The 23,677-nt window shown below is 53.7% G+C and overlaps 1 protein-coding gene across 7 annotated transcripts in view; it reads right to left on the bottom strand.

Moving 5' to 3' along the window:
- Nucleotides 1–23,677, bottom strand: part of TESMIN (testis expressed metallothionein like protein) — a 41,158-nt gene that overhangs the window by 8,446 nt on the left and 9,035 nt on the right. For 5 of the 7 annotated variants that reach the window (XM_040465910.1, XM_040465906.1, XM_040465905.1 and 2 more), the window contains exons 6-8: nt 20,688–20,779; nt 16,119–16,190; nt 1,805–1,907 (exon numbers count right to left, since the gene is read on the bottom strand). In XM_040465910.1, the coding sequence (XP_040321844.1) occupies nt 1,805–1,907; nt 16,119–16,190; nt 20,688–20,779 (267 nt within the window). Of the gene's footprint in view, nt 1–741; nt 904–1,804; nt 1,908–16,118; nt 16,191–20,687; nt 20,780–23,677 lie in introns of those variants that run through there. The other 2 variants (XM_040465912.1, XM_040465911.1) reach the window with 2 other exon arrangements.

The following is a 23,677-nucleotide window of genomic DNA, read 5'->3' on the forward strand; positions in this document are numbered from 1 at the left end:
AAATGAAAACATTAAAAAGACAACAGCAAACAAAGTCACTCAGGCCAATCCGAGCACCAGGTAAGTCACGGTAGCAGCCCTGCTCCCCTCCCCCCAGCCACAGGTTAACACGCAGGGTCTGTGCTGTCTGACAAGACCCTCCCGTCGCTGCGGAGGGTCCCCTGGGCAGCACGGCCTGGAGCGAGACTGGGGGACAGCGGGGCGTCATGAATGGCGCACGACCCAGCCCCAGAGGCTCCCCGTGACTCCCCCCCCCGTCAACACACCCGGTGGGGACCCCCGTGCCGACCTCCTCTGCTGTCCCCGCGCGAGCATCAGCAGCACGGCGCCCACGAGACTCCCCTTCTTCCTCTCACCGTCCGCTCTCTCCCACTCTACCGCTGACCGACACTGGGCTGTCCCCGGTGGGGCACGCGCGCTCACGCACACTCACGCACGCTTCCGGTGCCCCTGTGTTCAGGAACAACACTGCTGGCTCATAGCACGTGCAAAGGTCCCGCTGCGGAAACTATTGCCACTCCATTTCCCCACGTGCTTATGCCATCGTATGTTCCTACCAGCGGTGCTTGAAAATGCCAACGCTTTCAAAACCACATTTTTTTGTTTTTAATTTGAGAGAGAAGCGTGCACAAGCAGGGGAGAGGGGCAGAGGGAGAGAGAATCCTAAGCGCAGAGCCTGATGTGGGGCGCGATCCCACGACCCCGGGATCGAGACCTGAGCCAAAGTCACGAGTCCGATGCTCAACCGACTGGGCCACCCAGGCACCCCCCCAAACTCCAACACTTTTTAAATAAAACTTTATACACTTTTAGCTGTAGACAATACCTTTCAGCCCTAAAGAAAATGCCACACCACCGAAGTTTAGCGGCATCATCATTCTCTTCCGTCCCATGGCTCTGGCTCTATCAAAATGGGTAAGATACTTTCAAGTGACCTGTCTATAATCCAAGAGGGGAATTAAATTATCGTAGGGACAAAACGGAGCATGACAGTCTCAAGGCGACACGCGACGGCCCGTGACTTCCCTTTGTAAACCGGGGGCACCAAAACGTCACGCCCCACGCCCGACTGTCCTCCCTTCTCTGATGATCTTTGATGCCCACGGGAAGGGGTGAGCCGCGAGCTCCCGCATCCGGCCTGTAGCGCACACGGGGCCACGGAGCCGCCGTGGCCGCCCGAGGAAAGTCCAGATGCCCCCCCCCCCTTCACCCGGAAGCCACAGAGAATAAACACTGGGCACGTGTCGTGGCTGAGAGCCCCAGCCAGCTCTCCGTCCAGCCGGCTTCTACCCCTCTCAGACGCCACCCTCCAAGCTCGGCCTGTCTCCTGCATGATCGAGTTTAGGACTCAAATCTCTAAACCCCAAATGAGGACCAAGTGGACATCTGCACGCTCTTAAGTCAGAACCTCCACCGAAGCCATCCCACACGGTGGGGAACAAAGATCTTTCTCTGACTGCCGCTCTCCCAACAGCTCTCTCGAGAGCCAATACCCCACCCTCGGGGATCTCTGGAGGTAAGTTTTGTGAGTGTCTCATGCACGTGTGTGATGCATTCATTCATTCATTCATTCATTCATTCGTGAAAGAGCAGGGCGAGGGGCAGAAGGAGAGGCAGAGAGAGAATCCCAAGCAGGTTCCAGGCTCAGAGTGGAGCCCGACGCGGCGCTCGATCCCACGGCCCCGGGATCGTGACCTGAGCCGAAACCAAGAGTCGGACCCTCGGCCCACTGAGCCACCCGGGCGCCCCCTCAAGCACTTTTAAAGACCGTTAGAATGCGCGGAGTCAGTGGGAAAACGGTCACCTTAATGGCCTTGAACCGCTGGACTTCGTGATGCAGGTTGTTGCAGCAATTGTTACAGTTGCAGTTGTGGCAAAAGTCCCCGCTGGCAAAGCAATCGCAGTACCTGTGAAGCAACGACACGGCGGCTCAGAGGCCGCGATCGCCATCGACAGCAGCGGGCATGGGAAAGGAGCCGGCGTGCCGCAGTCCACACGGCTGCCACTTAGACGCCTCTGACGCCTTCCTGGTGAGAGCTACAACCCGGGGCGATGCCCTCCAGCGGCCAAGAGGACAGAGAGAAACGAGTCAGAGCCACTCGTTTCGTAACGTAGGAGTCTGCAAAGCAAAACGGTTTCCCGGACGCGTCAGCCGCTGCCCCGACCCCTGCCCGGGCGCCCGCCGACGCCCCCCGCCCCCAGGAGCGGCCCCCGCTGGCGAGCAGGAGACACACGTGTGTCACCCCCTGCTGTAACGGGAGGGCGTTCGTGGATCCCCGCTCTGCAGAACAGCTTTGCTGGCGGAATCCCTCCCAGACCGCGGCCACTGCGTCCCGGGATTCCGGGAGTCATAAAGGCAACGGCCGGTGACGGGTGGCCGTGCTGACGACCTCGCAGAGTGGTCAGCGTGGCTGGGCCTGGGGCTTGCGCGCTGAGACGCCTTCCTCGCCTCGCGTGGGAATTCAGTGTCGAGGCACGGACTCCCCCCCGTCTTACCCACAACGGGCCCCCCGGGGAGGTTTCACAAGTTCTCCTCCCGGACAGGTCCCACACCGCTCTCTTCCAAGAGCCTGAGGCATCGACAATGGCTTCAAATCCGTCTGTCACACCAGCTCTGCCGCCAGGTCCCCACATCATCTGCTGCGGGTTATTTGTCACCAGCGTCTCGAGTCATGGCATCTAAGCTGCCGGTCTCAAGGGGTCGCCCGGGGGAGCTGGGACAGCGTGTGGCCCTGCTTCCCATCCAGTGCTGGGTGAGGCTGGGAGGGGCCTCTGTTGGACACCGCGGTGGCCGGATGTCCGTACCAGCCTCGCCGTTACGGAATTCATAAACATTATTCTTTTATCGTGTATGGTTTTAACTTTCTTAAATAATATTTTTAAATGCATGTCAAGCCAAGAGGAGAGTACAAGAGATCATCAGAGGTGAAATAAAGAGGAAACTGCAGGGACGCCTGGGGGGGGCTCAGTCGGTTCGGCGTCCGACTTCGGCTTAGGTCATGATCTCACGGTTCGGTTCGTGAGTTTGAGCCCCGCGTCGGGCTCGGTGCTGACAGCTCAGAGCCTGGAGCCTGCTTCCCGTTCTGTGTCTCCCTCTCTCTCTGCCCCTCCCCTGCTCACCTCTGTCTCTCTCTGTCTCGAAAATAAATTTAAAAAGAGGAAGAAGAAGAAGAAGAGGAAGAAGAAACTGCAAACTTGGCGGGGGGGGGCATGGCTCTGTGGCTGCTAAGGGTTGTCCTGGGGCATCTGCTGGTCCCTGGTGACCCAGAGCCTGCTCATTCAGCAGACAGAAGACAAAATCCGGGCTACCAAAGGTGGGAGGTGCACCAGACACACACACACACACACACACACACACACGCCCATACAAAGCACAGACCCTTAAAGGGCAGACTCCCCACAAATCATCTACTCCACTGGGACAGAGAGAACAGGAGGAGGAGGCTGGTACCGAGAACTGACTCAAGAGCGCGCCAGCTCTGAAGACTGGGAAGCAGGGGGCCCAGAGGCTGCTCTGGGGCGGGAGTGCAGCAGGGTGGGATGGGAAGAGAACTAGTGGAAATGCTATTTCGGGGGGAGCGGGCCCCCAGGCTCCTGCCCCCTTCCAGCACCCTCCGCCCTCTCCATCACCGTGGCCAGAGACCGAAATTACTCTCTGGGGTAAAACAAGTGAGGGCTGGGGGATCACAACGGATCAAAGGAGGAAAGGTGAACGTGGAGCCCCGTGGCCCCTAGGATCCTAGCACCACCCTGGAAAAGCCTTCTCCGAGGACCCCAGCCAGCCCAGAACGACATACAGGGAGGAAGGGTCCCGCAGTTTCCCAACAGACAGATGGCTTAGTCACACGGCCCGACGGTGCGGCCACAGTGAGCAGGTCCCCACTGATGCACGGAGAGTCCCCAGGCAGCTTATGCCTCGTTCTTCAGTGTGAGCAGTGTGACAGCCGGAGATCCGCACACATTTCAGGGAACATTTTGACCTGAAAGACAGAGGACTAAACGGAAACGGGGGGAGCGAGGGCATCAACGGCTTTGGACAAATTAAGAAACAAGAAAATGATACTTAAAAAAAAAAAACAGGGTATAAAAATGATGTTCTGGAAAATAAAGAAGCAATCACATGAGAGGATTACCTACCTTAACAGACGGCATGAAAACTAGAGCGCCCACCAAAAAAGGGAAGCGAAAACACAGGATGAGTTTTCTAGGTCCAAAATTTTCACAATTAGAGGTCCGGAAAGAGAAGAGCTTTACGATCAAAGGGGCACATGGGCCCCTGGGTGGCTCAGTCAGTTAAGTGACCGACTCTTGATTTCAGCTCAGGGCACGATCTCACGGTTCATGGGATCAAGCCCCACCTCAGGCTCTGCGCTGACAGTGTGGAGCCTGCTTGGGATTCTCTCTCTCCCTCTCTCTCTGCCCCTCCCCCGCTCATGCACACACACGTGCTCTCTCTCTCTCTCTCTCTCTCTCTCTCTCTCTCAAAATAAATAAATATACCTTAAGAAAATAATGAAGGGCAGAAAATAATTTAGGAACATTTCTCAGAACTAAGGGGCACGTCTCTTCAGAGTAAAAGGACTGCCAGGTGGCCAGCGCAAGAGGTGAAAGAGACCCAAAGCAAGACTAGTTTCAATCACCTAGTTTCAGAGCACCGGGAACACAGATGGGATCCTACGAGGTTCTAGAAAGAGTAAAACGGATTTCATGCAAGCAGCAAAAACGAGAATGCTGTCAAAACTTCAATGGCAACACCAGAAACTAGAAGAAAAGGTGGCAAAGACTTCCAAATTCTGAAGAAAAACTGAAGTTGAACTAAAGTTGGAATCCAACTCCAAAATAACCATCTAGGCGTTGAGGACAGGCTCTGACGGGTTTAGACACGGGACGATCTCTCTGCACCCTCTCAAAGGACGCCCCGGAGGATGCGCGACGTCAAGCGACGCAGAGTCAAATGAGGATGACAAGGGGGATCCAGGAGCCGGGGAAGTCCTGGGAGTGGCGGCAGAGGGGAGTCCAAGGTCAGAGCTGTGCATCAGGCCTGGAAGCCACACTGTCCATGGCGGGAAGACAGTTAAATGATAGGAAGCATGGCGGGAAGACAGTTAAATACCCAGAGCGCAGTTTAAGGTTTAAATTAGTGTCATGTACATAGAAAGCTGAGTACAAAGTATTAACTCAAGGGAAAAGATGAAGAAGGGCAGGAAAGGAAATTAATCAAGGTCCACAGAGAGTAGTGTTTTCCGAGTTGTGAAATACAAAGACTACGGGTCTAACCACGGGCATCTGATGTCTGGGTGTGGGAAATGGTGGCAGGGAGCTGACAGGGTGGCAGGGCGGAAACAGCCAAATCCACATCTTCCATGGTACAGAAATGAGATTATTCCCAAGTTGAAAAGCCAAGCTTAGCAAAGCAGATAGGTTACTTCCATTTATGGAAGCGAATATTAAAAGACTCTGTTAAGAGAGTCGAAAATTCCTGGAGGTCAGAAAACAAGGGACAATTATCAGGGAGCTACCATTCTTTGTCACAAGCCTTGTAGAATTATTTGGCTCTTTAGACTCTACGTGTGTTGGGGCACCTGGCTGGTTTAGTCAGTGGAGCGTGCAACTCTTGATGTTGGGGTTGTGAATTTGAGCCCCATGTTGGGTGTAGAGATTACTTAAAAATAAAATCTAAAAGACATAAAAATAAGGGCACCTGGGTGGCTCAGTTGGGTGAGCGTCCAACTCCTCATTTCAGCTCAGGTCATGATCTCACAGTTAGTGGGATGGGGTCCCAAGCTGGGCTCTGCTCTGACAGCATGGAGCCTGCTTGGGATTCTCTCTCTTCCTCTCTCTCTCTGCCCCTTCTCCGCTTCTGTGTGGGCTCTTTCTCTCTCTCTCTCTCTCTCTCTCACTCTCTCAAAATAAACAAAAATTTTAAAAAGATAAAAATAAAAAAAACAAAGTCTCTGTATGTACAATCTGAATAAAAATAATAACTAAATTCAAAGTGAAAAAGGATAAACTGAAAGATAAGAAATTAAGATCGAGGTGCATCATAAACAAAGAGATTAAAAATACAGAAAAAAAGGGGCACCTGGGTGGCTCAGTCGGTTGAGCATCTGACTTAGGCTTGGGTCATGATCTCCTAGCTCATGAGTTCGAGCCCCGTGTCGGGCTCTGTGCTGACAGCTCGGAGCCTGGAGCTTGCTTCGGATTCTGTGCCTCCCTCTCTCTCTGCCCCAACCCACTCGCATTCTGTCTCTGTCTCTCTCAAAAATAAATAAACATTAAAAAAATCTTTTTTTAATACAGAAAAAAGGTTATGAGGAATGGTGGATAGTTAGGCCAGAAAATGGCAGATTAGCGTTACAGGATGAAGAGACTTGTGTGCAGTGAGGACACATGTAAGTGTTCCAGAACTGTCAAAAGTTGTGGATCCACTGATTTCAGAACCTTAGCGAACCCCCAAAAAGATATACACAAAGAAAAAACAAAGACGAAAGGGAAATCTTAAAAGCCCCAGAGAGGAAAGACAGGTTACCTAGATTGACAGTGTACTTTTGTTAGAAATCATGGAAAACAGTAGAACGATATCTTCAAAGCTCTGAGAGGAAAACTGACAATCTAGAATTTTATACCCAGTCAAACTATGTTTACTCACCAAGGTCCAGACCCAGCACATTTCATCTCTTGTCCTACATACTTTCCTGGGTGGTTTCATCGATTAACTCTTGCCCCTCTGCTTTTTTTAACTTTAAGTTGAAGATTTTTAAATCTCTGTCCCCAAACCTGCTCTGTCTCCTACCCTAAAATCCTTGTTTTCTTCTTCTGCCATCAGCATGAAAGGATTATCGAAATCTGCTGCTTGTTCTTCCTCGTCTCCCACTCACCCTTTACCCTACTGCCCTCAGACCTTCTTCTCTGCCCCACTGGCTCTCAGAGGCAATCAATGACCTCCTCACTGGAGATGCAAAGACCCCTTCGCTGCACGTTTGCTTCAGGGGGCTGTAACACTCTTATGTTCCGGAACCGCGTTTCCAACTTCCTTTCAGACGTTTCTACCTTCCACCTCAGTGTCCAGCCTTAACTTGCAATCTTCTCCCACCACTTCCTGCTCAAGCCGTGCTCCCTCTCTGCATCCGTGGTGCCGTCTACCGCTGAAATAATCCCGAGTCCCTTCTGACAGTTACCTTTCTTTCTCTCTTTTCCCAAGGAGTTACCAAGTCTGCTGATTCCGGCTCAGAAATGTCTTTTTTTTTTTTTTTTAATTTTATCTTTATACAAGTGAATGACATTGGTTGAACAAAAGTGTGTCGGTATAAATAAACACAAAGAAAAAAATTACAATCACCCAGAATCCCACTCCCTAGAGATGATCATTCAGTGAACGTATTTCAGACTTTTTCTCTAAAACGAAACGTACCAAAATAAACATATGCTGTTTGATCACATGTTAAAGACAAACAAAAGCAAGGTCATACTCTATACACTGTTTCAGTGTGCTTTTATTACTTACCAATATCAGGAATCACTATGACAACTTGCTTTTACTACTTATCAATATTATGAGTGTTTCCCATGTAAAAAGATTCATACACCATTTTAATGACTGCAAAGTGCCCCCACTCTGTAGCAGCAGCATGATTTATTTAATAGTTCTCTTTATACTGAACGTTTAGATCAATTTACAGATTTTGGAATATGAACAATACTCCAACAGTGGCACTGGCCCCCTTCTGTTCCTAGAACCCCGTATCCCTTCCCTGTCTTGCCCCAGGGCCTTTTCACCTTCTGTTTCCTCTGCCTAGAGCACTCTTAGCCACCCGCTTTCAATCCACCTCCACCTGATTAACTCTCCTCATCCAAACACCCCTCCCTCAGGGAAGCTTCTCTGGCTTTCACACTTGGTTAACTCCGCCCACCTGCACACACCCATTACTGCTCCTTTGCCACATTTTCCGTATTTCCACTGCGACCTTTATGGATATGATTATCTTATGCACGTCCATCTCCCCCATCAGGCTGTGAGTGCCAAGAGGGCAGGGACCATGACTATATTGTTCATGTTGGTCTTCCTCAGTCCTGAAACCACAGGTGTTCAAAAATATTGGTGGGATTGAATGAGTAAATGTACACGTCTGAAATGTCTCTTCATTCTCTGGGTTTTTCCTTCATTGCTACCCTCCCTGCCTTAGTTCAGGTCTTCCTCACCTCTTCCACACTCTTGTGATAGCCTCTTAACTAATCTCACTTTCAACTCCCTCCACCTTGGCCGTTAGTGCTAATTTCCTGAAGCGGGTATCAGGCAAAAAGCAGCGAAGAAAAAGCTGTAATCCGAGACTACAAAATCAAGTGGTATTGTGCGTTCCTGGTGGGAATGTCAAACGGTACAGCCTCCGTGGAGAATCAGTATGGCAGTTCCTTAAAAAGCTAAAACACAGACTTAGTCTACAACCCAGCAATTCAACTTCTGGCTATGTAGACCCAAAAGAATTGAAAGCTGAGACTCAAACAGATGCTGGTACACCACGGTTCACAGCGGCATTAATCACATTAGCCGAAAGGTGGAAACAACCCATATGTCCATTACCAGATGAGGGGCTAAACAGAATGTGGTCTATTCATCCAGTGGAATACTACTGAGCCTTAAAAAAGGAATGGAAGTTAGGGGCGCCTGGGCGGCTCGGTCGGTGAAGCCATCGACTCTGGCTCAGGTTACGATCTCATGGTTCCGGGGTTCGAGCTCCGCGTCGGGCTCTGTGCTGACAGCTGGGAGCCTGGAGCCTGGAGCCTGCTTCCGATTCTGTGTCTCCCTCTCTCTCTGCCCCTCCCCCACTCATGCTCTGTCTCTTTTAAAAATCAACATTAAAAAATAAATAAATATAAATATTTCAAGTGAGTGACACCAAAAGTGCCTCATACCAATTGTTGTAGGTGCATTACAGCAGGTGCAGAGGGTTAATCTAAACCTTTAAAGGCATTTCCTAAAAAAAAAAAAACAAGAAAGAATGAAAATAAATAGGCAGTTAGGGGGCGCCTGGGTGGCTCAGTTGGTTAAGTGTCCAACTTCAGCTCAGGTCATGATCTCACAGCTCATGGGTTCAACCCCACCCCCACCCCCCCACCCTCCACCCCCCTCGGGCTCTGTGCTAACAGCTCAGAGCCTGAAGCTTGCCTCGGGCTGACAAAATAGACAAACTCCTCATGGGAAAGATCGAGAAGGACAAAGGGTACAAACAAATGATAGTAGAAATTAAAACGAAAATATTAGAAAATTTACAAGATACATGCAGAGACAATTTCTTTTTAATGTTTATTTATTTTTGAGAGAGACAGAGTGTGAGCGGGGGAGGGGCAGAGAGAGAGAGGGAGACACAGAATTAGAAGCAGCTCCAGGCTCCGAGCCGTCAGCCCAGAGCCCGACGCGGGGCTCGAACTCACAGACCGTGAGATCATGACCTGAGCCTAAGTCAGACGCCCAACTGACTGAGCCACCCAAGCTCCCCTTTGCAGAGACAATTTTCAAAACAACGTAAGAACATATAAACGGGAATATGAGTAGATTTAACATTTTAGAGAATTCAACAATTTTCAAGAAAAATATAAAATATTAAAATGGACTCAAGAAGAAATAAAGACCGAGAGAAAGCAGTAACCACGAGAGAAAGTGGACTGAGTAGCCCATCCCCTTCTCTCACGCCAACCCACAAAGACACCCAGCCCAGATGGGTTTTTTTTTTCCAATGTTTATTTATTTTTGAGAGAGAGAGAGAGAGAAGGCACAAGCAGGGGAGGGGCAGAGAGAGAGGGAAACACAGAACCTGAAGCAGGCTGTGAGCACAGAGCCCGATGCAGGGGTTGAACCCACGAGCCGTGAGACCGTGACCTGAGCCAAAGCCAGACGCTTAACCGACTGAGCCACCCAGGCGCCCTCCAGCCCAGATGGTTTTATAGGCGAAGTGTAATCAAACTTCAAAGAACAAATAAACGTTACCTTAACCAGGCTTTCTCAGAGGCTTCACAGAAGAGGGTGGAGTGGGGATAGGGAAGCCCGATAATGCATTTTGTCAGGCAATATAAAATGCTGGTGCTGACACCACAACCAAAGTTTGAAAAAAGCGGGAAAGGAAAATCCTACCTCTACCCGACTCAGTCAGTCCTAGGCAGAATATTAGAAAACCAGATCGTGCAGTGTTTACAAAAAAAGGTAAAATCAGTACCTCGTGATCAATTTGGGTTCACCCCCCAGCATACAAGGGTGGATTAACATTAGAAAATTTATTGTAACAGATGATATTGTAAGATCAAAAGAAGACAACAATGATCATTGCCATACATTCGGGGAAAAGCCTTTGATAAAAGTCACCGCTCGTTTATAAGAGGAGTAAAAGGGGCGCCTGGGTGGCGCAGTCGGTTAAGCGTCCGACTTCAGCCAGGTTACGATCTCGCGGTCCGGGAGTTCGAGCCCCGCGTCGGGCTCTGGGCTGACGGCTCAGAGCCTGGAGCCTGTTTCCGATTCTGTGTCTCCCTCTCTCTCTGCTCCTCCCCCGTTCATGCTCTGTCTCTCTCTGTCCCAAAAATAAATAAACGTTGAAAAAAAAAATAATTAATAAATAAATAAATAATAGGGGCGCCTGGGTGGCTCAGTCGATTAAGCGTCCGACTTCAGCCAGGTCACGATCTCGCGGTCCGGGAGTTCGAGCCCCGCGTCGGGCTCTGGGCTGACGGCTCAGAGCCTGGAGCCTGTTTCCGATTCTGTGTCTCCCTCTCTCTCTGCCCCTCCCCCGTTCATGCTCTGTCTCTCTCTGTCCCAAAAATAAATAAACGTTCAAAAAAAAGAAAATTAAAAAAAAAAAAAAAAAGAGGAGTGAAAAAGAAAGCGTGTTATGAACCAGGAAGAGGAGACCCCCCCCCCCTTAGCCGGACACGGGTGTGGGGCAGAGAAGCAGCGTTTCCACGGTAACCACTCCCCCCTTATTCTACAGCAACACCAATTCCAGCCGAGCACGTGGTTGGCTCCACTCCAGACGACATTTCCCAGCCTCCTACCGAGCTTGGTCTGAGCACGTGATAGGTTCTGGCCAACGGAGCGTGAGTGGGAGGGATTTGGGCCATTGCTGGTTACGCCTTGAAAGGTGAGAAGTGTGCCTGCACCCTCCTTCGTCTCCTGCAGCGGCTGGAATGAAGGTGAAGGCGAGGGCTGGGGCAGCCGATAAGGGAGGCCAACACCCCAACGCTGACAGCTGCCGCACGAGCCCCGAAATGACTCAGGTGTACGTCTCAGGCACGCCTCGGGTGTACGGCCTCAAAACCCTGCAGCAAATATCTTATTTAGGGCAAGCGATGTTGGAAATATTACTAGTAAAACCAGGAGCCAACTAGTAACCACTGTGGGCACTTGCCTTCATCGCGGTGGTAGAGACCCTCGCTAAGAGGATAAGGCAAGAAAAAGGAAAAGAGTATAAAGCTGAGGAAAGATGTCATGGTCATTATTTGCGGACAAGATGAGTGTTTAAATACAAAAGTGAAGGAAATCTACAGACGAATCCTTACAACTACGAAGTGGGACCCACGCCTGGAGCAGGATCCAGACCCGCACACAGACACCAAACCCTGACAGCCGACGGGAAACCCCTGCAGATCGCTCGGGACTGTGTTAGGGCCAGACAATTAGTTGCACATATGGAGAAAAAAAGAAAAAAAACGAAATCAGATCCCCTATCTAATGCCATTCATAAAAATCAATTCCAGGTGCATTAAGGTCCCGATGGGGAAAAGCGAACCTTTAAAACTTTAGGACGAACTCTGACAGCACACCTAAACTTGGGGTGGGGCCTCTGGGTGGCTCAGTCGGGCAAGCATCCAGCTTCGGCTCAGGTCACGATCTCGCGGTTTGTGAGTTCGAGCCCCATGACGGGCTCTGTGCCGACAGCTCGGAGCCTGGAGCCTGCTTCGGATTCTGTCTCCCTCTCTCTCTGCTCCTCCCCTGTTCACACTCTGTCCCTCTCTCTCAAAAATAAATAAAAACATTAAAAAACATGTTTTAAACTTGGGGTATGTCTGGACTTCTTGGACAAGAAGGCAGTAATAATAAAGACAAGTGACAATTTTGACCGCATTTAACTTAAAACGCCTGTCCATCAGCAGTCAGTGCTGACGTTAAACCACGTGTACCGAGTGCTCGGTAGACCCCAGACCTTACGCGCAGTCCCCGTCTTCGTGAGAAGTACAACCGTCCGTGCCCCCCTCCGCAGGGTCAGAGCGCCGTCTGGGTTGAAAACCCCACGTGTTGGGTCAGGACAAATACCTCGGTGCCCAAGTGGACTCCCACTCCTGTTCTCGCCACTTATGTGGACCTGCCCGTCTAGGCAAAATTGCTTTTGCTCTCCAGAAAGGCCCGGACCGGTCTGCCCAAGTTGGCGGCAGCAAGAGAGCGGGGGAAGCGTCGTCCTCTCTGGTCTGAGGCTCCCCCGCTCGGCAGAGTCGCTCGACCCAGACTTCAGGGTTCCGAGTCTCCGGTGGCAGAAAATCGGACTGCCGGCTGGTTGACGGATGAATGTGGACGGCGGTCGTTGGGAGGGCGCCTCGTTCCTAGGTGGTCACGCGTTGTTACCACCGTCGCACGCGGTCTACGTGTTCTCGCTCTAGGGACTTGTAGCGTCCCCCCTTCCGGAGTCGACTCTCGTTGTTGCCTAGGAAACCACATCCATTGCCCCCAGGTGAAGTGAGGTGGCCCCTCTTCTGTCCGTGAAACCCACGGAAGCAGCACCACCTGTTAAAGGCGCTGTTCTCGAGGTGCTTGGGGGCTGGCAAGACGGCAGCCTGTCAACGCTTTTGGGTAATCCTACTCCGTGGCTTAGGGAAGGGGATGATACTGTTCAAGAAAATACCTGAGCTGCCCTGTGGTGTGTTCACTTCCCGGAGGCACCCTGTATCCTAGAATTGTGGAGCCTTAACGTGTTTGAAAAAATCTAAGACCACATACGTTCTAAACTTATTCTTAACTCACTGGCCATCCTGACAAATTCGTTAAAACACTGGCATTAAATATCTGAAACCTTTTTAGGGGCGCCCGGGGGGCTCAGTCGGTGAAGCGTCCGACTTCGGCTCAGGTCACGATCTCACGGTTCATGGGTTCTAGCCCCGCATCGGGCTCTGTGCTGACGGCTCGGAGCCTGGATCCTGCTTCGGATTCTGAGTCTCCCTCTCTCTCTAGCCCCTCCCCTGGTCACGCTCTGTGTGTGTGTGTGTGTCTCTCTCTCTCTCAAAAATAAATGTTTAAAAAATAAACATAAATAACTAAGCAAGCTTTTAAACCTTTTTAGATAGATGCACATCTGAGCTGGTAAGAAATTTAAGGAAACAAGGAAACCCCTCAGAGGCCAGAAAGTAAGAGACACAAAAATTCAGCGGGGCAAGCTGGAGCTGACAGCGTAGGGCGTCTGCCGAGCCCGACAGGCCAAGGCTTTGGTTTGAGCTGTTACGAGGAGGGGCGAGGCGGGATGACCACGGCGGTGGCAAACACTTTAGGAGCATGTACAGTACCCCAGCCGTTTCTCTAAGTGCTTTACGTATACGAACGCACAGCCCAGGGCACGCCCAAGGCGGTGGGGGTCAGCTCCGAGAGCTACACAGCGGAGGAGCAAACACGAACTTTCTCCCTCCGGCCAACCTCCAAGAATCCCCACGGATACCGTCCCAATGGGTATAATCCGCGATGCTTGAAAACCCACCAAATACACGAGGCAACAAACCAGGAGTGAAGAATCAAGAGAAGGAAGCACGAGCAGCAGACAAGCAAGGACTCTATAAATATTAGGATTAGGAGTCATTACATAGGGATGAAGGAAGTATTTAATATTTTTAAACATAAGAGAAGGAAGCCAAAGCACCGGTCAGACACACGAGACTGTACGAAACGACCCCCCGGGGTTGATCTTCTAGCCACAAAATTCTAGCTGATTTAGTTCATGAACCTGTTTAATCAGAGACAAAAGGCCATTTGAAAACCCAATACGGAGACTGCCGATCTGGGATTAAAATCTTGATTTAGTTTTGTTTTTGTTTTAATTTAGATTTGATTAGTGGATACTATAAGTGCTGCCAACAAATCCCACCCGGCGTCTCAGCACAACTTGAACTGCACCAAAGGATACTTAAACAGCCTTGCTTGCATTTGCTGATTCATTAAAACTGCCCTGGAAAGCACCCGTACCCGTAAAGCCCGACTGCGCTCAGGACACGGGAAGACACGAAGAGACCCTCCGTCGTCCCCTCCTTGCTCTGTGGCGTCGTCGTCCAGAGGCCCAGAGTGCCACACTTCGGCCACCGTCTGCATCAAAACATCCTGTCATCCAAGTGGCTTTCACAACCAATGCTCTTATAAACTAAGTACGAGGCAAAATCCATGCCTGAAATGCGTCACAAGAAATATTTAAAAAGTCGTAGGTAGCAGCAACGGAAGAGGAAAAGGGAACTACTTAAAAAAAAAATCACGGAGCAGAACACGGATCAGAGTGCCAGGTGTTCACTTCTGCTGGAAATAACGTCCCTTCCGGTGCCCGTCACGCTCACATCCTCTATCCAAGGGCCCCGGCCTCTCAGCGCGGAGCTACCGAGGGAGCTGAACCCCCCCGGTCAGAGGGCGGGGGACCTGAAGCACGGCGTGGGGGCTGTGAGTCTCTTGCACACGGAGGAAGGCAGTGCCCACGTCCCCCGGGGACAGTGCCTCCTTTCTCTGGACAGCCCAGGACACGCTCTGAACCCCCTTCTCCTTTGTTCCAGTGCTGACCACGCCCACTCGGGGCGCTAAGTTCTTTCTTTAGCGCATCGGTCGCCCATCAGTCGGGAAAGCTGCTTCCAGGCGAGAAGCTCTTCTCTGGCCTTCCGTCGTGAGGTCATCAGTAGGTTAAACCCTTCTCGGCGCCTCGCCTGACCTCCAAGTCCTCAGGGGTCCCGTCACTTCGTCCCCGGTTGGCGTCTCCCCCTCGCTCCAGGCCCCACGGGTCATCTGGCCTCCCCGGTCCCCAAACAAGACTGCAGCCCGGCCTGCCACCCTGCCGGCCCTGTCCGCTCCACACGCCGCCCCGTGTCCCCCACGCGTCAGCCGTCTCCGTCTGGGCGGGCCGCTGGGCTCGACGGCGTCACACGTCCCTCCCTTGTCCTTCCTCCTCGCCCAGGGCCGCACGGCAGTAGTGTCCCCGCGTCCGCGGCGTTCAGACAGGTGTGTGACTCGCATCCGGGCACTAAACCCGCGGCACCTCAAACGCTTGCCCAGGGACGACCCTAGACCTCGGCACTGCCTTCTGGAGAATGAATTGCTCTTGTCAGCGAACCAGGTTTCTCGCTCTTGTGGACTTTTACCCCCACTCGTGCGCCCCCAAGTCACCGTCCCGTCAGTGACTTCAGCGGGAGCGCTGCAAAGGGAAATCACGCACAGACGGTGTCAGACACGCGGACGGGGGTGGTTGTCCCTCCAACGTGTCACTCAACCCTAAGGAGGCCATCAGGGCAGAGGCCGGGCACAGCTGGGAGCAGGGCAGACACCACGAGCAGCGTGAACGCGTAGCAGGGCAGGAGAGGATGCCGGGGCCACGAGCTGCCAGCCGCAGCGACAAGGTCCGTCTCCTGTGTCAGCCACGCTGTTCACCCCGGCCCACGGCTCTGCCGCAGGACCCGCCCTGCCGCCCCCCACCCCCCACCCCCGACCGAGGCTCCTGCGAGCTGGCCTCCCCGGGGGGGAAATTTTTCCGAGAAAATTCAATACTGAGTTAACCAGTTCCTCGAACCGGTAAAAACCAGGATGCGGAAATGTTACGGTTAACGCCCAGCAAGGGGGCCGCGGTCGGCACTCGTCCGAAGGGCAGACGGGGAAACCAAGACCCGGGGAAGTTACAGGCGGGGTCCTTTCCTGCGCGTTGGTCCAGATAATCCCGAGACCCGACCCGGGCTTATGCGGGAAGCGCGACGTCCCTGTGGCTCTGGCCCACAGCGAGCGTGGGGACGCGGCCGTTGGGGCTCAGCTGGGCGTGCGCCCTGCGAGCCGTGAGGCACATCTGGACTCTGCTCCACTTACTGGCTTCTAAACAACCTTATTTCTATTTAATAATGAAGGATTTGTGATTACTTACAATTTCAGACACTGGGATTTGGTACAGTTACATGGCTTTTTAGACTTTGTGTCCCATGAACTAAGAGTTACTCTACAAAGATTAAAAAAGAAAATGTATTCAGATCGTTACTCTTTCAAAGGAGACTTAGCTAAGCATCTGGCGTTTTTGAACAGAAACTGAAAATCGCAACAGCAGACAGCTATCGGTCTCAGTCACTGGGGCCTGATCACAAACGGACTGGCGTGCCCATTCGCAGGACGGAGCCGGCCTGGCCGGTCCCAGCCCGCGAGGCCACCCGTGCAGCCGGGGGTGCGGAGCGGGTCCCTCCCCGCGCAGACTTCGGGAGCTCCTTCCCTCGATCTGCTTAAACCCCGACTGTGTGGGGCCCCTCGCACCAAACAGCTCCTTTCGCTGTGTGCCTCCCAAAGCCTGAACCCCAACGGATGATATGAGCGAGACGACAGGAAAGCCATCATTTCCTATCGTCCCCGCGGTGTTGGGGCCGTCCGCAGTGTCACAGCAAGCGTGGGTGTGCCTGCCGTGTGGCTGCTAGGGACCTCCCTCCTGAGTCTTCCGGGGATTAGCCCGGAGGCCGTCTGCAGGGGCGTCAGAGGCGAGGCTAACGTGTCCAGGCCGCCGCCAGCCGCGGGGGGGCAGCTGTGGGTGCGCAAATCGCAAATCGGGAGCGGTTCCCGAGCGCTGCCCCTGACGGTGCTGCCCCCTCTTCCGGTGGCGTGAGCCGTTTCACCGCCACGGCGTGGACACCAGCACCTGCACAAGAACCCCGGCCGCGCCGGGGCTGTCCCGGGTCGCGCGCGCGCCCGTCCCCGGGGCCGCGCGCTCCCCGCGATGGCGCGGGCAGGCTTCGCTTCGGCGGCCCCCCCCCCCCGGCTGCTCCGGTCTGGGGCTGCCCACAGGAACTGCACAGCAGGTGCTCGGCACAGCCAACGGTGGCCGACAGTCTCCTGCCACCACACGGCACGGGGACCACTCTGCGCCCTTCGCTCCGTGGCAACCGCACTCTGCCCACTCACACACTCAACTCCGGGAGTCAGGACAGGACTGAGGCCCGTCCCGGATCCCAGCGCGTGTGCCCTGGCCGGGGTCCCTCCTGCGCTGGCACGCTTCACCCGGCACCCCTTGGCCCCAGCAGCCTGCCTGTCTGGGCTTCTGTTTCGTGACACCCCTGCCCCACACTTGGTAGCCGGCTCTGGGGTGAGCTGCTGACTCGTACTTGCAGAGACCTTCCCATGTTTAATACAGTGCGCCCAAACTGTGTCCCGAACGCCATATTAACTCATTCCTCATCAAGTTCACTCTTCCCCTTCGCGGGCAGCACACTTGCCGACTTCTGTCCCCACGGGTGCCCAGAGGTGGCAGATCTGGCCGTACTACGCCCTGGCCTGTGCCCCCGGGATCGAACGGGGGCTGTTCCGAGGAGGGGGTGTGGACACCCACTCCGCGGCCCTGGCCCTCGGCCCTCTCGGACCTGCGCCGGCAATGGGGCACAGCGTGGCCTCGCGGTGCCTGTCCGGAGGAACCAAAGTCGTTCCCTTTAAGAGATGGGGTGGGGGCGCATGGGGACAGCCCAGGGGTGACCTGCCTTAGTTGTGGGAGGACAGAGTGCAGTTCGACAAACGTCCAGTATCAGGAAGATGCCACCGGGCGTTTCCTGAGAGACTGTCACGTGGTCGGAACTGTGATAAGAGCTTCAGGGAGCGCCAAAAACTACACGGCAGAACCTTGGTCTGCGAGCATAATTCCCTTCCGGAAACATGCTTGGCATCCAAAGCACTCGTATATCAAAGCGAATTTCAAGAACCATTGGCTCCGATGTAATCACGGGACGTTCGGCATCACGTGTTATTCGTGTTGCAAGACGCCGCTCGTTTATCAAGCGAAGATTTATCGGAAGTGGTTGCTCGTCCTGCGGGACGCTCGCACAACAGGTTCCTCGCCAGCCACGGTTTTACCATAAGAACTCATAGTGCCAGCCCTGGAGGAATCCAGCCAATAATTTCAAACATGAGATATACACAACTGACAACTCCGAGGACAGAAGGTATCGTAGAATCGGCTGTCACACGATAAAATTCAGAAACGGTGGCTTAGTATAGATGGAAGAAGTTAACGCAAAACCAACGACTTTGGAAGGAGACAGAACCGGACCCTGTCGGTCACAGGGGTGTTTCGGCTGCAGTAGCCGCAGGAGCGAAGAGACCACGTCAGGGGTGAGCACAGAGCGTACGAGGGGCAGTCGTGCTGGGGACAGGAACTAAACTGGAAAATCCCACGGCTCCAAGAACACCTGTCTACGCTCTTCCGCCACCCTGCAAATAACCGAGTCGGGAGAGATCTGCACGACTCTGCCTCACAAGAGCACGATAAATAAACTGCACCACCGCGACATGACCTCGTCTTTAAGAAAGAAGTTTTCAGAGAAACAGACTCGTGAATGTTCTTTATTGTAACGCCCATGACGTTGCCCAAAATAGTAGCGTCTACGACGTATCCGAATTCACCCGGACACCCGACTGATAACAAGATTACTAAAGCCATACGGGGGTGACAGGACATGAATTATTAAAGGGATATTTCTACTGATATGACCAGCTAGTTAATCCGTTAGCCAGTTCACCGCCCAACTGGAAAGAATGAGGACGGGGTGAGCTCGCCCTGGAGGATGGCTGGCCTGCCTCCACGTCATGTGCTGGGCGAGAGACCACACGGAACCGACGCAGCTCCCCTTCCGATGTCTTCGGACCTTATTTGACCCCGTTATCTTGCGGAAGTCAGAGAGGAAACTAATGAGCACCTAAGGGGGTGACGAGGCAGCGCAGCTCAGCCGCGGTTGGGAACTCGCACAGAGCCGCACAGCGGCAGCTTTCGGACCGCCCGCTTACCACAAACGGCACAGTCCTGAGTACCGTCCAGATGCCACTTTCACCAACGGGACCGGAGGGTGGGGATACACATCACCAGGGCCGTTCAGTCGAGTGACATCGAATCAAGTCATTGTTGGCACCAACGAAACACAAACAGAAAGCCCGTGTGGTTCCCGGCACATCATTTGTAAGGGAAGAATATTTGTATGACCCGCACAGGTCCTTCGAAATAGAGAAAGATACGTGACTGCTGGAGCAAACCTAGGAGAGCCCGGGCAGACGGTGGGGGACGGGCCGCACAGAGAACTCCCTCCTTACTGTTCCCCCGGGAAAATGTGGGTCGGCCGAGTCACAGAGGATCCCCGGATGGCACCGTGACCCCAAGAGCACACACCTGAAATAAAGTATTAGAAGCACCAAATCCCCTCGATGGTGCCAGACGCACCAAAGCACGTCGTGAAGCAATACCATGGGGCCAGATGCTCCCGGGGCCACAAGAAAGATAAAGGGAGTGTCTTCGGGATGGTGACGTCACGGGTCACGCCGTGTAACCACAGATGGGAGGCGTCGCCCAGGTGGCGGCTGCTTGTCCGGGGACGTGAAGACCCATGATGGTAGGTAGGACCAGTTTCGGTAACAGCGACCACACCCTCACGGATCTGTCACCAAGAGGGAAGCAAGGACAAGGACTCCACACAGCCAGACCTCATTAAGTTAACGGAAAGTCATCGACTGCCCCGTTACACCCCCTCCCCCCCACCCCCGGAAAGACCGGTTGCTAAAACCACAGCAGCAGCAGGGAACCATGGGAGCCACCGGCACTGCCCAGCGACCGCACGGAGGGGAAGGCATCGAGAAACCCAGAACCCCGCCAGGCGGTTCGCCTGGCCTCTCAACTGCCCCCAGACACCTCTCCTCCCACCACAAGCTCCACAGGGACCTGGAGGGCCCCAGAGGCCCCAGGGAACATTTCCTGCATTGCTTGGCCTGATTTCTTTTCGGGCCCTGGGCTGTCCGACCACATCAGGTCGTGCACCCCAAACTCGCGGAGGCAGGAATACACTGATCTCCACAAGCAATTAAAGGGCCCGATGGATGGGGCGGAAAGGGGTGCCCCATCCAAGGTTAGCGCATGAACGCTAACTTGACAAAGTTCCAGCCAGCTTGGTTAGTTTAATTAGTTACAATCAGAGACATGACTTTAAAAGGGCAAGACGAGATCCCAGATTAAGTGCAGCCCATGTCCACGTGGAGACCGCGTGCCTCACACCTGCCACTGAGTGGGGGCTGACCCAGCAGGGAGGCGGCGGCGGGCAGGGGCTGGCAAAGGGCTAAAGGCACACCAAGACCACCGCCAGGTGAGTGCCACACCATCACTTACATTGATGACAGCCAAGAAGGAAATAGAGCCTCTCAGTTTAAACTGACGTGAACCCAAGACAGAGCTACGAACGGCAGCGAGCCTCTGAAACACTGGCACGGCCCAGCGGGCACCGCGGAAGCCTCTCCGGCCACAACACACCAGACACACGCGGCCACGTTGTTGCTGTCACCACTCAACGTACAACACAGTCTCGAGAGGTCAGGAAGGTTTACAGGCAAAGCTGATTTTGCGACTTAACGATAAAATCACAAATGTACCCAAGAGCCTCTTAGACTCTGACATTAAAGAAAGCGACAATTGACTGCTTTTAATCCTTACCCAGCCAAAGATATTTTGGGTGGTCCTGGAAGGGTGGATCCCGAAGGGACAGTAGACCCGTTGACTATGGGTGGTAAGGCTCCGTTATCGAGCTGTATAAAGTCAAAGGCAAGCGTATTTCGAATTAGTGCGTGTTTTAAAAGTTCCATCCCGCCAACCCCTAGGTACAGACAACAACGACTGGTGGTTACATTATGATCACTTTACAACGTCACCTATCACCTATCACCTATCACCACCACGACCCCACTGACACGGAGGGGGCTCCGGCCAAGGCTCCTCGGCAGCAGTCGGGGGGAGCCCAGCCCAGGTCTCCCACACCCCCTGGCCACAGTGTGCCCGGGAGGAGAAGGCCCTGCCTGTGCGGACCAGGGGGCGCTGGGGTGGGGCACAGCCACGGCTGCCCGGGTCCTGCACCCCCCCACAGGGGACAGCCATCGGCCGACGGGCCGGGGACACTGACACGGACAGCTTTTTCGCTTTTAGGACTGCGAACTGTGAAATAAATTCAATGGCAAGCTTCCGGAAGCTGGAGCTGTTAATTATGATTACATTCTTGGTATAACATAAGAGATCTTGACGTCCAAAGTCTTATCCACCATTAGTTTTTCATCTATAGAGTCAGTGTCAACAAATCCAGACACAACGTCACAGCCTCGCACCCTCCACGCCCTTTGCCTTCTCTCTGTGCCTCCTCCGCGTGGCTCACAGAGGGCGTTCCAGGGGAAAGGAAAGGGTGGCAAAGTCAGCAATGGCCTCATTCTCTTCTCCGAAGCCCACGGAAAAGTCAAGTTCTGCACACATTTAGGTTTTGAGATGATTTGTATATGTCACACCTCAAGAGCTTATCTTTGCCCCTTCCTCCCCTGACAAGTAAATTAAAATTAAAAATTAAGCTTTCTATAAAAAGTACAGTCTGGTGGGGCGCCCGGCTGGCTCAGTCGGTGGAACATGTGACTCCCGATCTCAGGGTTGCGAGTTCGAGCCCCACCTTGGGTGTAGACTCCTTAAATAAATACAACTTAAAAAAAAAAAAAAAAAAGTACAATCCTAGAGAAGCAAATGCTTTATTCATTCTGGTTTTCTTTCTCTCTTTTGCCTCTTGTTAAACCGTGTGTCACCACTGGCTGTGGGGCTTGAAGACACTGAGAAGCCACCCCGGGTCCCACCTTCTTCAGCACAAAGCCCCCGTCCTCCGGGGAACCTCCCCCAGAGCCCCTCCCTTCCACCTGGGGCTCTGCTCTCCTCGCTCGATGGCCAGGAGGGACGTGCTCACAAGTTCCTGAAACTATCCCTTTCCTGTCACCCAGACACCTGTCAGGCCTGTGTCCCCAGCGGCGGCCCAAAGTTTTGCATGCTTTCGGAGAAAGGACTTCCCGATTCTCAGGATCGAGGCAACTCTGTGCACAAACCAGGCACAATTTCTGTTCCCCCCCTTTGCTTATTTAGCCCCAAAGCAAAGCACAGAAGAGGTAGCTTCAGTGCCCCACGGGGGGTAAACCTAGGGTGACTTTGTGCCAGAACCCGTGACCTTCGTCAGCGAAGGCTGGCCACCCGGGAGTGAGGGCGTGACCTTGCTAAACCGCAGATCCTGGGCCAGTGAGTCTGGGGCAGGGCCCGAGACCCTGCATTTGTGGCAAGTTCCCAAATGATGCCCAGGCTTCTGGTCCACGCAGCAAACTGAGTAGCAAAGCGCTTCAAAAAATATACAGAATCTGGGAGCGCCTGGCTGGCTCAGTCAGGGGAGCGTGTGACTCTGGACCTTAGGTTGGTGGGTTCGAGCCCCGCGTTGCGGGTAGAGAGGCCTTCAAAACAAAATCCTTCCAAATACACACACGGACTTGGGGTTTGGCAGAGAAGCGGCAAATGCGCTGCTAAGATGATTGCCTCAAGGTCCACACCGGATAAGAAGTCAGGGCAGCCGACGCGGGGACAAGGACACAGCCACGGAAAGATGGGGAGGAGGTGGTCAGAAAGGAGGTCGTGGCCCAAAGGGGCACAGACAGGGGCCGAGACAGGACAGGAAGGCCGGTGGCGTGGAGGCCTCTGTCCAGGGTCAGCAGAGACTCTGCATCCGGCGCCCAGAGGATCACGGCCCGGGATCTCCCGCACGGACCAGTCCTCTCTCCTCCTGCCTCCCGTATCGTTCGAGAAATAGCGATTTGCTCCCTCAACAAACGCCCACTGCCTCACCGCTCTCCTCTGGTCTCGGGGCCTTGAGTGCCTTCTCCACCCCGGCGACTCCTTCCCTCCAGCCCAGGCCTTCCTCCCCTCTCCAGACGCTGGCCTGCAGACCCGCATGGACGACTCCCGCATAACACAGTCCCGGGGGCGCCTCAGACATCTCCTGCGCGACGCAGCAAGCGCAGCTCCTGGTCCCCCTCCCAAAACGTGCACCTCGCCCCTTGGTGGAAACGCCGTCTTTCCATTTGTTCAGGCCGAAAACCTCGCGGGGGCCCATCACGAGCCCTGCTGACGGCCGTCAGGGGACCACGGGGACGCTGCTTCGGCTCCCCGCGCCCCCCCCCCCCCCCCGGCCTCCCCTTCCGATACCTTCTTTCTACCCACTCCAGCCCTGCTCCCCCACGGCCACCTCCTCCCTGTCTCTACAGCAGGATGACCCTGTGCTGTGATGTTCTGCTTTCCTGGAAAGTTCTCCCACGTGATAGTCACAGGGCTCACCCTCTCCTCTCTTTCAGGCTTTTGCTCGACTGTCACCTCGGTGGAGCTGAATGTGACTGCCCTCCTACCCAGCGGACTTCCATACCCCTATGCCCATCCTCCGCTCTCCTAGCATCCGTTATAAATCGTTACATTTGCCTGGTGTCTGTCTCCCACACGAAAATGTAAGCTGCAGGGGGCAGAGTCACACGCTTTCTTTTCTTCCCTTTAATATATATTTTTTTTTTAACATTCATTTATTCTTGAGACAGAGGGAGACGGAGCACGAGCAGGGCAGGGGTAGAGGGAGAGGGAGACACAGAATCGGA

This window comes from Herpailurus yagouaroundi, unplaced genomic scaffold, assembly GCF_014898765.1.
Source record: "Herpailurus yagouaroundi ecotype Mexico unplaced genomic scaffold, PumYag 569, whole genome shotgun sequence".
Classification (NCBI taxonomy): domain Eukaryota; kingdom Metazoa; phylum Chordata; class Mammalia; order Carnivora; family Felidae; genus Herpailurus; species Herpailurus yagouaroundi.